This window comes from Vollenhovia emeryi, unplaced genomic scaffold (genome assembly GCF_000949405.1).
Source record: "Vollenhovia emeryi isolate VEMERY1.0 unplaced genomic scaffold, V.emery_V1.0 DF939165.1, whole genome shotgun sequence".
NCBI lineage: Eukaryota > Metazoa > Arthropoda > Insecta > Hymenoptera > Formicidae > Vollenhovia > Vollenhovia emeryi.
In genome coordinates, this window is record NW_011967201.1 from 3894 (window position 1) to 19647 (window position 15754).

Below are 15754 nucleotides of genomic sequence, written 5' to 3' on the forward strand. Positions count from 1 at the left end.
TTTGCAATATTTATGAAACGTTTCAATCTATCACATGAAATATTTGAAATATTTCTGAAAGGTTTTTGTGCTGTATGGGATACTCTTAAATTCACTGAAGATTAAGAGAATACACTAATCAGATTCACGAATTTTACAACAGTTGCAAAGCAGCTTTTTCTGCTAAACGCAGCCAATGAGTTTCTTAATATGATTGGCTGGATCTAAAAGTATTAACCAATCATACTGAGCGCTCACTCAATGAGTTTCTTATATTGTTGAGTAGGAAATTTTAACTTATAGTTATGTAACTGTTACTTTTCTGTTTGCTGGGAAAATATAAAAAATTTAATCAATCAAGTTTTCAGAATGTCACTTAAAAATTTAATAGTTAATATAAACAACGTAAAATGGATTGAAAGTTGATTTATAATTGCCATAAAGTCGACTTCTGATCGCCATAAAGTAGACATCTAATTGCCATAAAGTCAACTTCTAAAGGCCTGTATCCACGATGCTAGAACTTGGTCCAAGTTCTAGTTTCGAGAAATGTGTAGCCAATCAATTTGCAGCTTTTATGAAATAGCTGCAAGTTGATTGGCTACAGATCTCTCAGAACTAGAACTTGGACCAAGTTCTAGCATCGTGGACACAGGCCGTAATTCGACTTTTGGCTGACTGACAGTCGACTATAGTCGAGTCATTTGTCGACTATAATAGCGTTTTCCATTTGCTGATTCGACCCGACTCCGAGTCAGAAAAGTTTGATCAAGAGTAAGATTTTTGTAGAAATTGTGGTTCAAATCTTGCTTTTGTTGCTCGCATGGCTTTAACCAATAGATTTTCAACTTTTCTGTCAAAGCAGAGTTTTCGTATACGTTTCTTCTTCGAATAAATTCAAGAATCGGACCCCTGCTTTCTCGCGCTAATCAAGCGGCCGAATTCGTTTTTTGTTTGCATCCGACCCTGCTTATTTAGCTTAGAACCGGCTCTGGATTCCTTATAAGGCGTTTTTGAAGGAACGTGCCCAAACCTCTTATAACACCTCTCTCTATATCCACTTCGCTATGTGGCGATCGAATGAAAACCAATAATGTTGTTTGATTTTATAAACCCTGCTCTTCGGATTACTAGACTAGCGCATCGATCCTCTGCGCCACGATCGCCATATATCTAATTTGTATAAATATTCATTTTAGTTGGCGTCATTTGATGATATCATTACTTTTGTAGAGAAGATACTTTTGTAGAGGAGATAAAATGTTTTTTTAAATAAAATATATCCAAATAATTAATTTGTATAATTCTTAATTAGGTAGCGCTTATATTTGGCGTCTTTTTTTACCTTTTTTTTAAAAAAAGGTTTTTTTAAGTGTTATAATTGACTCCAAAAACATTATCTGGAGCTAATCAATTACAAGCGGATGTAATTTCAAGGGCATATGAATGTTGAAAGTTTAAAAATAGATGGGAATCACAAGTTTAAATTTTTTTAAATTTTTGCTGCGTAAATTAATAAAACTTTGTTTTTAATCTAAGTGGTTCTAAATAAGTGAAACAACGTGTTTTAAAAAAGTCTTAGGCAAAGTGTTTGCGCATACCGCATTTCATTATAAGATTAAATAATATTTGTCTTATCGGTTCCATTAGAACGTTGCAACATAACGTTCGTGTATTAACACTTCACAACGTTAAAAAATACATATATTGAGTACACGTTTGATAATTGAGAAAATTTGTTAACATCCACAATACCAATCCATAAACACTGAATTTACCGAATCATTAGGTGGATACGTTTAGTGCAAATGAGGCATGCAGTACAATGCAGAGGAAAGGTCCCTATTATGAGATAAGTTCCTGATATGAGTTAGCAGGGTTTCTGCTAAATTAACAGGCACTACTTGTTTATTCCTCGTTTTATTGCTCTTGAAATAAAATCCATTTAGTATAAAATTTATTATTAGATCGTGTAATCGTCGCGAAAAAAGATTTGTGATTGAAATTGGACGTTGATAACCTACCATCTTATATTAGAATCCTATTTCATAATAGAAGACTTTCTCCTCTATGTAGATATTATAAATTCAGTTGATTAGTAACATGACGTATGTTACGAATGTTACCCGCATATGCCTGATTATTTCAATGCGAATAATTAAACTAATCGTTAGTTATGTAAAACTGTGTGAAAGATCTGAAGATATTATGACACGCACGAGTAAATGTGCCATGGTATTGAGAACGCAAGAGTGCAACTGTCACGAATATATAGAACGCTGATATATGCTTGCCTTTGCGATTGCAACGAACCGAGTAACAGACACTGTTAAATTCGATACACATCTGCGAGCTCCATGTTTTTTTGGCTTTCAGCAATTTTTCCACTTCCTGCAAACGAATTGCACAAGAATCGCCGTCCAACATCCTCGCTGCGTCGTTCGCTTTCAGCATCTTGCCGAACACTGTGTCTTAACTTAAGAGCCGTTCGCTTATATACGAAGAATCGGTGTATACTGCGCGTATGAGATCGCAGGCGTGCATGATACGCGGCGAGCGTAGAATTCTTTATCACTCGTACGGTCGACACAGCGTCACGTCTCGACTACATAGTCGACTGATTCCGTACTTGTTGGTCGTGGAGCGTAATGGTTCTAATCAACGCAACGCGCAATAATCCAATGGGTGTACAGTCTTTGTGGGAACAGTACATTTTCTCATAAAACTTGTACGCTCATTGGGTAATCACTCGTCGGGTTATTGCGTCGATCTACAAGAGTCACGAGAGAAACGTTATAGCCTCTCATTTATTAGTAACCAAAATGTTACATTTCGGTCAATGTGGCCAAACCAACCACCAACTAAATGTCATCTTGACTTTTTATTTGTCCTTGGCTTAGTAGCTGTTTTACGTAGTACCACGTTTCACTCACTGCCAGTTGTAACTATCGAGCACATTAGACGTATACCACAATAGTTGAGTAGTCGTTTATCTGTTAAAATGCTCTCTGCTTATCGTAATGATCGCGTAATAACATTGTATTTAAATTATATCATATAGCTTAATCACACGTTTATATAACAGTGATATTATGTTATATGTATGAATGTATGTAAATATATGCAAAAGAGTTACACCTAATTTTTTATTGAAATATCTATAACGATGAACAGAAGCAAAATAAAACGCAATGTATTTTGTTTGTATATTGGAATATTAGTATCTACAAAAATTGGGTATACATTGTCAATGAAAATATATATTTATATTATAAATGTTCACATTGCGCGACCCTCGGGTACTTTCGCGCAAACCCGAATTTATTAATAAATGTTTAAGGCTCTGACGAGAAACAAATATTAATGAAAAAGAGAGCTATGAGTCTAGACACTGTCTAGACACTGTGTGTTAGCGTCACAAAAATCTTTTTATTACAATTTACAGAACATACCCAGAGAACATTATGTCGTCTTAAAGACGTCTACAAGACGTCTTGAAAACAAATTTAAAAGACATCCTCGAGACATGTATTATTTCGACTGATCTCTTTTGCAAGGTCGTAGGTATCTCGATATTACGCAATTTTTTGTTTTTGTACTTTATAGATTACAATTCCAGTCAGAAATGACTCGTCGATCGACGTCGAAACAACATCGAAACCGTCATATTGATATCGATTCGACTTCTTTTCGACATCGAACGACAAGTCATTTGTCGCTGAGGTCAAGCTGCCGCTGCAAACGCTTCGAAGCGTTTCTCTTCTCTTACTGAAAGAGAAGAGAAGAAGAATTGTTCCCATTACCTTATTATGAAAGTAGTGCATAACACAAATATTTCTCGACAAATATAACAATTTGTACTTTTCAATATACAATTATTCTTTCAAATCGATTACGCTTTTTGGAAAAAAATATTGAAAAGTCTATTAATGGATGTAAAAGTCTGTTGCTTCTAACTTCAATAAAATTATTTTATTAAAATAGTTAGTAATGTGAAAAATAGTTGTCATTATTCTTTGCTTTAATCAAAAGTACATACTATTTTAAAACAGAGAATTTATCATTTTAACGGTAATGTAGAGAATATTTATCATTATTTCTCAGCTTTTATCAAATTTCATATTTATTATAAATATATTAACAAAAATTAAGCTAACAAAAATTTAAGCTTTCACAAATTTTTTAAAATTATCATTATCTTACTTATCGACATCGAAAAAGTTTAAAAATTAATTAAAAATAAACGGTACAAGAGCGACGATTTTCGTTCTTAGAATATATTTTACGCATGAAAACACATAAATTTACCAAAATCGTACATGTGGACATTATACCCCTACTAGCACAGTGCATTGGCTAAACATTGGTCCAATACAACCAAATATTGAGCCAATGTTTAACCAATGTTTGGTCAATGCACTGTGCTACTAGAGACTGCATTTACCTTATTTTTAAAAACTTTCAAAAATTATCTTAGCAATATGTCACAGATGCTTTATGTATATTGTCACTTCCTCGTGTCGCGTGCGCGTTCTACATGTGTCACTTACACACTTACACACACTTACACACTCGCGCTTACGAAATGACTCGGACTCGGGTCAACGAGATAGGAGATTTATTGACAAAATACAGCGGAGTAGAGGAGAATCCGTCTTTTTTATTACAAAACTTCTCCGGAAATCCTGTCAATATCTTCCGTTGCTAAAGAGCGCTGGTCAATCTCCTAACAATTAGAGACTCGATCCAGCTGACTCGCCAGGATCACAATAACACGAGTGCAACAATATATTTAACAAACGTATAATTTGTTTCTTTATAAGAAAAAAGATGACGAAAAGATTTTTATGTCTTTCGGTAAGACGAAAAAATATTTTTTAGTTGATTTTTCGCTTTACCGAAAGGTGACTTTAAACTTCTTGAAAATGTCGACTTTCAGTCTACATATGTATAGTTAAAGTCGACAATAGACCATCCTATACATAGTTGACTAAATGTCGACTTAAAAAGTTAACTTCAAGGTGACTAAAGTGTCGACTATTAGCCGGCAAATAGTCATTTGTGCTATGTGGGATCTATGACAAAATATGCAGCATTAATTTTTCTTTTAGTGTCAATTGCCGCTCTCTTAATACTTCTTTTAGTTTTTGGTTAAATAATAATTTGTGTACGAACAGTTTCTTGACTTTATCAATATTTCATAAAACAATCATTTTTAGAATTTTTTATTTGTAATTGTTTTATTTCATCATTTTGTTAGTAACTGCAGACCCAGATAGCACACATAGTTCTATGTATATTTTTCTGGAGTGCAAATATTCTTAATTTCAGATTATTCCAATCGAATATTCTATAAATATATTACATATAGATTATTACAATTAGAGATTATATATTCATAACAAAGAACCCAAACAACACGTATGTCTAAAAGGCACTTTAAGACGTCTTTAAGTCATCTTCTAGATATGTATAAGATACTACTAAAAGACGACTTAAAGACATCTTAAAGATGGCTTTTAGACATGCGTGCTGTGTGGGAAGAACGTTTTTAGAATATTCGTCGAGAATGCCTTTGGAATATTCGTTCAGAATAATTTTTGAATATTTATCGAGTTTATGTATTGTACATTGTTTATTGTGTAATACATATTTATCTTATGCAAAAGGCAGTGAAACCTGTGATCATACCATGTATATGTATAACCGACACGCTGTATTCGATAGATTATTCTATTCTTATTCGAAAAAGATTTATAGTAGTGCCAGTCGAATATTCTACGAACATAAGATAAATATATGTATAAGAATGACCTATGTGGAATATTCCAAATAGTTTTGAAGAATATTCTTAAAATGTTCATAGAAGTGTCTTGTGCTATCTGGGGATATGTATAACATTTATAACAGAGAAATAAAGAAAAGTTAGATTTCGTTTTAAAACGAAAACTCGCACATAGCTTGAACGAAAATGTCATGGTAAGTTTGAAATAAATTTATATCAATAATAATAAATAATAAAGATAGTTAATATATATATTATATGGGATATATGTATAGATTTATCAAAAAGATTTATCAAAGTGTACATGTTTTATTTTATCAACTGTAGCACAATATTGTAACAATTACTATAATTAGTTTTTTTTTACATATATTACAAGTGCATGTATGGCGCATCACATGGATTACAAGAAACGAGTTAATCTTAACAAGCGAACTCACTAAACTTTATTTACACGTCTACCATATGTAATTGTAAAAACTATATCAAGTTTTATCTCAAGGTGTATTATATTATAAGCGTTTCTTGATTCTTACGTTTAATATAATATATGCGAGAATATCCAAAACAATACACACCACTATCAGTATTATTATATTGAACCAATAATTTATGTCCTCAATACCCCATTCCATGAGGAATTTTTTAGGAACAGCGTAGTGGCAGTAAATCTTCGAGCATTTCAATTTCGCCCGATCGTAGCTACAATTATAAATATTATTTTCAGATTTTGTGATAGAAAAGAGAAAGGACAAAACGAGAAATTAAATAAATTTAGCTGAGTAATAAATATTAAACCAATCTTTAAATATCTAGATATACAAAATTTAGAATAAATGCATTATAGTTATTAACTGTCGTGTATTGAAAGATAAGGATCTTACCCATAAATCGCCAACAATACTCCCTCAAAAGCATATTTAAAGAACGAAATGTCAAACAGCCACCGTAAATAGGGATGCACGTCTTTAGCGGACACGAAGAAACCGCTGAGCAAAAGGAATGGCATAATTGCAAACGGCCCAAAAATTACGCTATCCTAAAAGAAAGTAATTGTCAATTTACAAATTGTAAATAGATGAATTAGTCTTAAATTCAAAACATGTTTCCTCCGAGCCTCTTAAAATAAGAAGAGATGCAAAAGAAAAAATATAATCGTTAATATAAATTTGAAATAGATTAGTACAAACTTGGACTTTTAGTGCAGACCCTATGATGAATCCAGTTGTTTGACCAACCAGACTGGCTATAAAGCACATGAGCATGTACAGCCCAAATCTTCTGCTTTCAGAAAGTTGATCGCTCATGTAATACACTATGACTGTATAGATGAACGTGGCAATAAATTGGACTGGAAAATCAACCAATTTGCCCGCTATATAGTACGACTGTAGTTTGTACCAACGATTAAAGTGTTCACGTTTAAGTATTGGTAAATCCAAAGGAACTGTAAAAACACACGAAAATATAATAACGTTTCAGAGTATCCGTTAGGGATTATAAAATTTACAATAAAATCAAATATAACCGAATGACGTATTGACTATAGTATATTAGGTCTTATATTTTAACTGTTTACTTATAAGATCTTACTATTTTTTTCTTCTTGTGTAATTTTACGTAAGCGATATTTAACGAGATGTGATCACACATTTACGATACAAATATCAATTTATATTGCTGTATATTGTGCTAAATAAATATGTCATGAGATTAGATTTATTATGTCAAATGCAATAAACTTACTTGTGACCATTGTGGCGCTAAATGCACTATATACGAGAAACATGATGTTGTAATATAATAGTCTATAATTGTCTAAAACATAATCAGCGTTTTGACCGATTTTGAAGTACAACGTGCCGACAATCAAAGCAATCGCTAAGTGCAGGGTGATCCGTAAAAGCGCAAAGACCTAAATAAATAAAATTAAATGAAAAATAAATCAAAATTTAAATTTAAAAGAATTACTAATTCTTTCACATTAATATTAATCGATACCATAATATAAATTATATTAAAACATACGTTAAATGAACATTTACATGTATAATTATATATTTTCTTTCCTCGATATTTGAGTGAGAGAATAAGAGAAATTTGTTTAAGCATAAAACAGCAATGTATTACCTTATCGCGAAATAATCTAATGGAGTTTCTTTTGATAAGAACACAAAGTTGTTTCCAGAAGTTAGCAGTGTAATATGGAGTTTGGGTGAATTCCGTTTCGAAGGAATACAATCTCTTTGCCATCTGTTGTGATGTAATAATTTCTTTGCACGTATCCGAGTAAAAGATTTTCGATGTAGATCTCCATACAGAACTCCTACCATTCTCGATCGATTCTACCAGCTTAGATATATAAGGACCATAATCGCCGTTGCATATCTCCATCACTACGGAAAAAGAGCTTTATTCGTACCGTCAAGATTTTTGCGCGAGTGGTTTGCCTGCTTTATAAATATGCAGCTTACAGAAATCAACAGGATCGTAATGCGTTGGACAGTGTAATCCTACACTGTTTAGATAAGGCACCAAATTGTGCGTACTGCCCGTGTAAACACAATTGCCGTCAGCAACCACGTAAAGATGATCCAACATGTTGAAAAGGATCGCGCTCGGTTGATGAATCGTGCAGATAATGGTTCGTCCTTCTCGTGCTAATTGCTTTAAAAGTGCTAGGCATTGTTTTGAAGAAGTGCTATCTAAACCGCTAACAAGATTAATTAATGACAGTTATATAACAAATACGTGACAAAACAAATAAGCATAGGTTTTCGTCCAGAAAATCATGTAATATCTACCTCGTGGGTTCATCAAGAAACATGACTGGTGGATTGCTCATCAGTTCGAGTGCAATGGCGAGTCTTTTTCTTTGTCCCCCGCTAAGTTTGCTGGTAATCGTATAACGAGACTCGTCGAGGCCCATCGCTATTAATATTTCGTCGATCTATCACATCAATTAACTTTTACCCATTAAAATAACTTCGTTATAACAAATACACATTATTAAATATACAAACTTAATCATTTTATTATTATTACGAAACAGAATATAATGCGCGCATTATTTATTTGATTCATACACAGATTTTTTAACTCTTAAGAAATTTTTATTAAATATTGTTAAAGCAAATATTTTTTATGATACAATCGATCGAAACTTTTTGAGTTGCACAATATTCATGCTAACCTTGTCACGTTAGATATTTTACTCAATCTCCCAAAAATTTTATACATACAACACGTAATACAACCACAAGAAGTTCACTATATATACTATAATAATTGTACTGTCAGTCATGTTTACCTTTTGTGATTTCTCGCGATAATTTAATCCGAGCTTGAGATCGGCAACAATAAGCATAGCTTCCTGCACTGTTAAAAGTGGTTGTAGATTATCGTCCTGCATTATGTACGCAGATAATTTACGAAACTCTGATATATTTCGTTCTCGTCCATTCACCATGATCCTACCAGTGACCGAAGTTGTCCTGAAATGCGATATGTCATTAATGTGTATATCATTGATTTGTATTTCATAATTTCTCTTTATCACTGTGTGTGTATACAATCAATATACAATCTATGCGTGTCATATACATATGTATATCTATTTGCTAGAAATAAATAAAATTATAACTCACTAGCTCGCTATTCTCTCTGATTAACAAGTACATACATAATGGATCATCCTATAAGTGATACGGTTTTTACAGAGTTTTATTGTAATAAAATAAAATTGAATTTGTATTCAAAATATATTTTCTATTGCACTAAACGTATGTCAGACTTATCAGGTGCGATAAGAGAGTGGGAGGTTATCTCTATTCTAATATACCACAATAGTGTTGTGCGCGGTTACCCCATGTTCGCAATTCCTCACTCGCCCTTATGGGATGACTCAAGGTATGTACGTTATAATTAAACAATTAATTGCCATTATTTGATATGGCACATATATACAATGGTAGGACAATTTACCAATCAATTGCCAGTTACGTTTGCAATTGTACAATGGTTAAAAAGAGAAGAAGATAAAGATGCATGAAAAGATAAGAAGGGGCGAAGAAGATAAGATTAAAAGCTCATTTTTACTTGCGATATCGCGATATATTGGAGCAGATGTATCTAAAGAGTGAACGGTTACACTGAGAAAATTAAGTATCGTAACTTATCTAACGTGGATTATTCAATTACATATGCTGCTTTTCGATTAAATTTGATCGGTAACTGCAATTTTATGGGATAAATTTCATCGAATATATCCATAATTTAATCGGAAAACTTAGAAAAACCGATGGTTAATTTTTCATCGGAAACACTATTAGAGTCATCCGATGAAAATTTTTCTCAGTGTACTGATATTAGCGTATGATAAAGTGTATTAATGTACGTGTATTGTGTGACACTATGTGCGCAGAATTTCCAGTAAAACCCAAGTAACATAGTAAAAAAATCAAGTTACATAAATTAATTATACAATTTCCACCTAACACTGCGTCACATTACGTTTACCTTGTTGAGTAGGAAATTATAATATTGATGTTATGTAATTGATACTTGGTGTTCACTGAGTTTTGTTTAAAACCGAGTGAACTAAAGTGCGTAAAGGTTCTAGCATAAACACACAATCTACAGTTCAGGAAAAAGATTTCATAGTGTAAAGAGACCTCGTTAATCAAAACTGACAATGATAATGAAGATTACCCGTGTGTGATATCTAAATTCAAGGCTGTTTTTGAGCGGTTATCGATCAAATACTTTCGTTTCGGATGAACATTCCAGTTCACATTTCCAGTTAACATTTAGAATACGTTCAGTAGAATCTTCAATTCACAGGACACCTTGAAAAATGGAGAGATCCATTCTTAATGTTCCGAAGCTAATCATAAATAAATTATACAACTTGATCTCAACGTACAACTTTCCATAATTTCTATTAACAAAGTCTTTGTTTCAATCACATGATATTTACTAGATATTTGTATCTGCGTAATTCTGTTGATTTCTAAAGTTAATTGTGATGCTAATATTCTTGTCGCCCGTGTACACACGTGTGGGCGCATTTCCATGCTTGTGAATTATGTAACAAATCCTACACATTGTAAGAGAGATAACATTTTTTTAAATTATAAATTAATCATCTTAATGCAAATTGTTTGAACAGTCAATAGCAGAGAGAGATGGTTTTACCTACTGTACACTCATTTGGATTTAAAAAATTTACGAGTTTTTTTCTCCGACCATCATAAGATATTGTTGATCACAGTGTAATACGAATTGTATACTAACGTGAAACCTGCCAGGATGTCCATTAATGTGGATTTTCCAGCGCCAGAAAGACCCATAATAGCTGTGAGTTCGCCCGGTCGAAAGTCGCCATTAAGATCACTCAATAATTGTTTTCTCCCTATAAAATAGATTGCATAATTATTTTTTTTACAAAAGTATTTAATAAATAACATTGTTTAATATTCGCACATGATAGGACGTTACACATACGCATAAACGAAATGCAATGAATGTCCTAATTACAATCTAAAGAAATTATTGTGTCCCACCAAAGTGAAAGTTTCACATCAGGACAGACCGGCATGTTGCCACTGCAGTAAAATATAGCCAAAGGATAATAATGCTACTAAATAACATTTATGTTGTAAAGGAAGCTCGTAATAAATTATCACATTTTGTAATTTAATTTAAATAAAAAATAAAAAATTCCTTATAGTGATGCCTTCGTGTAATATTGTATGTTAGAAATTTGTATTAAACAGATCTCTTTGGTTTTCCCGTTTTCTACTTAATATATGTTATTTAATTTGCAATCCATTTAATCCGAGATTGATAAGTCTTTGGGAAACATATGTAATTTTAATTGAAGTCGAATTCCATTGTAGGTAAAAAATTTAACACTTTATCTTCGATATATTTGACCTAAATAACTCTTTATATATGTATATTTTCACTGTATTTATTAATGACTTTATTGATTCATACATGTATTCACGAAGAAATAGAATCATTTCTTTACCTTAATTGTTGATAAACAATAAATACTGACACTTAATTGAAGTCGAATAATAAACAGTAATTTACATAGATTATATTGAGTTTCAAGACAGATATTATGTAAAATGATTATTATATTTGTTATTAAATTATATATAAAACTTTAATTATACATAAAAAATTAAATTTTATATATAAAATATCACAAGTGTTTTTACAAATTCTGTAAAGGTAAAGTGTATACAATAAAAACTTTATTAGGATTTATTAACAAGTAAAGTTTCTTATCAACTCAGTGAACAATAGGCATTGATAGAATGAACTCTTGAACTAAATGTTTTTATGTAATCAATTTTACAGCACTATCTTGCAACACGAGAAGTCGCGATTAAAATTATGCTAATAGTCTTGGCACTACGGTGCATTTATTAATGTACATAAATTTCATATTGCAAAAATTCTTAACACATAGCCAAAGAGCCAATCCAAAAATATATGGATCCCATGGGTCTAATGAGTTACGATTTCTTTTCTATATCACTGATAACTTAAGTATGGAAAAAAAATCGTGACTTACCAAATGGACACTTTTCAAATATTACTGTAGTTTTATTAATGCCATGTCATCAATATACGGTGACTTGGCGTTATGGTGTTAGAAAAAGTTACAAGAGACTGTTAACAATTATATAATAAAATTATATAACTACCTTCATTTTACTTTCATTTCTAATTTATTTTTCAAAATATATTTTCAGAAATAAATTTATATATAATATACATATGATTGGATATGATTGAATTTGTCTTTTTATAATGAATAAATAATGTAATTATAAAAATGTAAAAAATTTGTTTTTAATGGTAAATAACAGGGATATTTTAAAAAACATTTTCAGAAAATTTAAATATACTGTTACAAAGTAATTTTGAAACAGTTTCATTTAAAATAATTTTGCATATCACAAATAATAGAAACGCCGTTTACGGTTTTTACGGTCGGACTGCATCTTAATGTCTAATTATATTTTTGCGTATGCGCGTGTTTCCAACAAAGCAAACTGCGCGCCGATAACTAAATACAGCATTTAGCTGATATCAAAAAAGTATACTTAATTAAATTGATAATCGATTTAATACTATTCCTAAAATAACTATTTCCTCTGAAAACATACGCTGTAAAGAATTTATTGCAAAAAATATTATCCCAGTCAGGATTTGCATATTTTATAATCTCGATATAGCATATATTTAGAAATATAAAATTCGAGTTTTACAAAAAAGTGTTTTATCGCCTTAACAGCGCATGACTGCGCTTGCAAACAAAAAAGTGTCTCTTATTTTGATCTATTCTACGTCATATTTAAAATCGATGAAAATAGAAACATGGATTCCGTTTTTTAGGTGTGCTAACATCTTAAAAAGTTTAGAATAAACATGTATGACTCCATTGTCTTCTACATCATAACTGTTTAATTATTCAGTTTGAAATAACTGGCCTTTATTATTTATAATACGAAAACAGATATTTGCTATTATTACAGTTGTATATTATCAGTAATTATGACTGTTTGCAATTATTAAGTTGCAAATATACATTGTATAGTTAAGTAGTGATTTATTAGTTCTAAGTAGATTTATTAGTGATATTATAATGTCTGTTTTAACGTTTAACATTAACATTACAAATATTTGTATCTTATATGCATACATATATACATATAGAAGATACGAATATTTGTAGCTTATATATATATGTATATTAATATACTTTACGTTCTTAAAAAATATGTAAATTTATCTCGGTTATCTTCAAGATTTTAGAGATCTTCTAGAGATAGATATATCCAGATAAATAATATATCCCGGTAACAATTGAATACCAATCATAAGAGCAATGCAACATATATCATTATCTTGCTACACTTTGAAACGAAGTCAAACAGTAAAACTCACGTATATCTTATCGATTTTAAAGTGCTCTCAGCTACCATTGGTGCAACAGTGTGTCTTTGTTTTAAGAATATTCGTTTTCTAAGCGACGGGCTCTTATCTTAGTTTTCATATTTATGAAACAAGCGCGAAGTCGATCAAAGTTCCCATTAGTCTCATTTAAAAGCCACATTGTTTAGTAAACGTTAATAAACTCTTACTTGCTGCCGCAAACTTTTAATAAAAATTTCCATTGCACACAGCGATCTCTATAAATTATACTTTTACACGAGCAGTTGTATCGTCTAAACCTAGGATCAATAACGTGTGTAATAGAACATCAATTTTTACGCACAACATTTTTTTGTATAATTATAATAAACTCTCTCTTTCTTAACGATATATTTATATCACTCTGATCGCATTGCGTTATAAAATACTTGCTATACATTACTTTTACTATTATTATTCTTCTTAATTAGTACAACTACATGATTTTGACGAATGTCTCTTCACCTTTTGTCAAGATCCCTTTCCGCACGCTATACGATATGTCCTCAAAGAGCAGATAGAGCGATCTGTCGACTTGCCCGTCGTCCGCGCACTGTTGCGGGTCGCACGTCCTTTCCGCAGCTCTCATCGTCACTTCACCGTTGCCAGATACGCTCGATCGGCGTCACACCTTTCTCGTCGACAATCTCCGCGCCGAGTTTTCGCCGTGCGTGTGCGCGTTTCACATTTTCTGCCGCGCGCTTTCCTTTTGCCCGATCGACTGGCACACAACTTCGCCGCGTTCGATTCTGCACGCACGCCTTTATCCCGCGCGCGTTTTCCACCTGCCCCCGATCGACTAGCGCGCAACTTCCCCGCGCGTTCCGTTTATCCGACCGATTAGCGAGCAACTTCGCGACATTCGATTTTTTATCCACGCGCGCGTGCACGCTGAACGCCACGACGTCGGCGCGTCGCGTCCGCGACAAAGCGAGAACTTGAATCGCGTTCGCGACACGCCGTCTCTTGGCGTTCCAACGCGCGGTTTCTGTCGTCCCTTGTCTGCCGACGATCGCGAAATCGACGATCAAAGTCCAGCGCGCGGCTCTTTACGACCGGTGTGAATCCGCGTTATCAGGACGCGCTCTCACCGAGAGATAAGATTCATTTGTGTCGGGAGGAAAATTGGCGCACGCTCATTTTGTCATTTCCTACGAAAGCGTAATATATTAAATTCTGTATATCAAGGAACTTGAGAAGAAATAGGAAGCAGTCTTTTGTTCCACACCATCTGATACGATTCTGCAAATTGAATCATTTACCGTAGCGACCCAATAAACGCCAAGTAACATAACATCAATATTGTAATTTCCTACTCAACGGTATAAATGTAGTATAACGCTTGGCAAAATATATGGTATTTTATAGAAAGCCTTAAAATTTTACTTTAAAAAAATAAGAAATATAAAAAGTAAATTTGGACACTTAAAACTTTTCTTTAAGGTAAACTTACTTTAAGAATTTAAAAGAAATGTTTAAGAGAGAGAGAGAGAGAGAGAATTGTGAAAAGTATGTGATATAATTTATAATACCGCATGCGGTTTTCTTCTTACGAGAGAAAGTGCTCTGCCGCGCGGCCCTCTAGCGGGAATTTCGACAGGCTTGGCTATCTAAAAATTACTCCAAAGTTACTTCAAAATTTCTCAAGTAAAAACTTTTAACTTCTTTAAGTAAACTCTTCGATTTGAAAGATTACTTTTCAAAACTTTAATTTCATTCAGAGTAAATTTTCCCAAAGGATGTGGAAGTTCCGCGGAAAAATAAGGGAATATTCCATTCGATTGATTGCCTGCTTTTGTTCACGCGTCGTAAGAAAAGAAATAATGTCACAACTGAAGAAAGACTAAATGAAATGAAAATGATTGATAAGAAAGCGCTCGATAACATTGTATCTCTCCCTATTTTGTAAATTAATTTTATTCCTTTCTGCTTGTTGATCGCATTTTTCTTCCTCGTCAAAGGTTAGACAGGTAATGGTATTTTCCAATGTTTTTT

General features: G+C 32.5%; 1 protein-coding gene across 1 annotated transcript; it reads right to left on the reverse strand.

Moving 5' to 3' along the window:
• Positions 1-6053: 6053 nt before the first annotated feature.
• LOC105564381 (ATP-binding cassette sub-family G member 1-like) lies at positions 6054-14786 on the reverse strand. Its single transcript, XM_012016702.1, has 10 exons — positions 14225-14786; positions 11060-11177; positions 9075-9258; positions 8569-8714; positions 8239-8477; positions 7895-8160; positions 7511-7679; positions 6955-7211; positions 6649-6803; positions 6054-6466 (listed from the first exon to the last, which is right to left on the reverse strand). The coding sequence occupies exons 1-10, from the start codon at positions 14346-14348 to the stop codon at positions 6277-6279; spliced, it is 1848 nt and encodes a 615-aa protein (XP_011872092.1). The 5' UTR covers positions 14349-14786; the 3' UTR covers positions 6054-6276.
• Between the last annotated feature and the right edge of the window lie 968 nt (positions 14787-15754).

Excerpts from the sequence above, each read along its gene's own strand:
- LOC105564381 (XM_012016702.1), bottom strand. The coding sequence starts at position 14,348 with ATGAGAGCTGCGGAAAGGACGTGCGACCCGCAACAGTGCGCGGACGAC. Across the intron at positions 8,478-8,568 it reads TTTCTTGATGAACCCACGAG|CGGTTTAGATAGCACTTCTT; the intron begins GTAGATATTACA and ends TAATCTTGTTAG. Across the intron at positions 7,680-7,894 it reads TTAGATTATTTCGCGATAAG|GTCTTTGCGCTTTTACGGAT; the intron begins GTAATACATTGC and ends TTATTTATTTAG.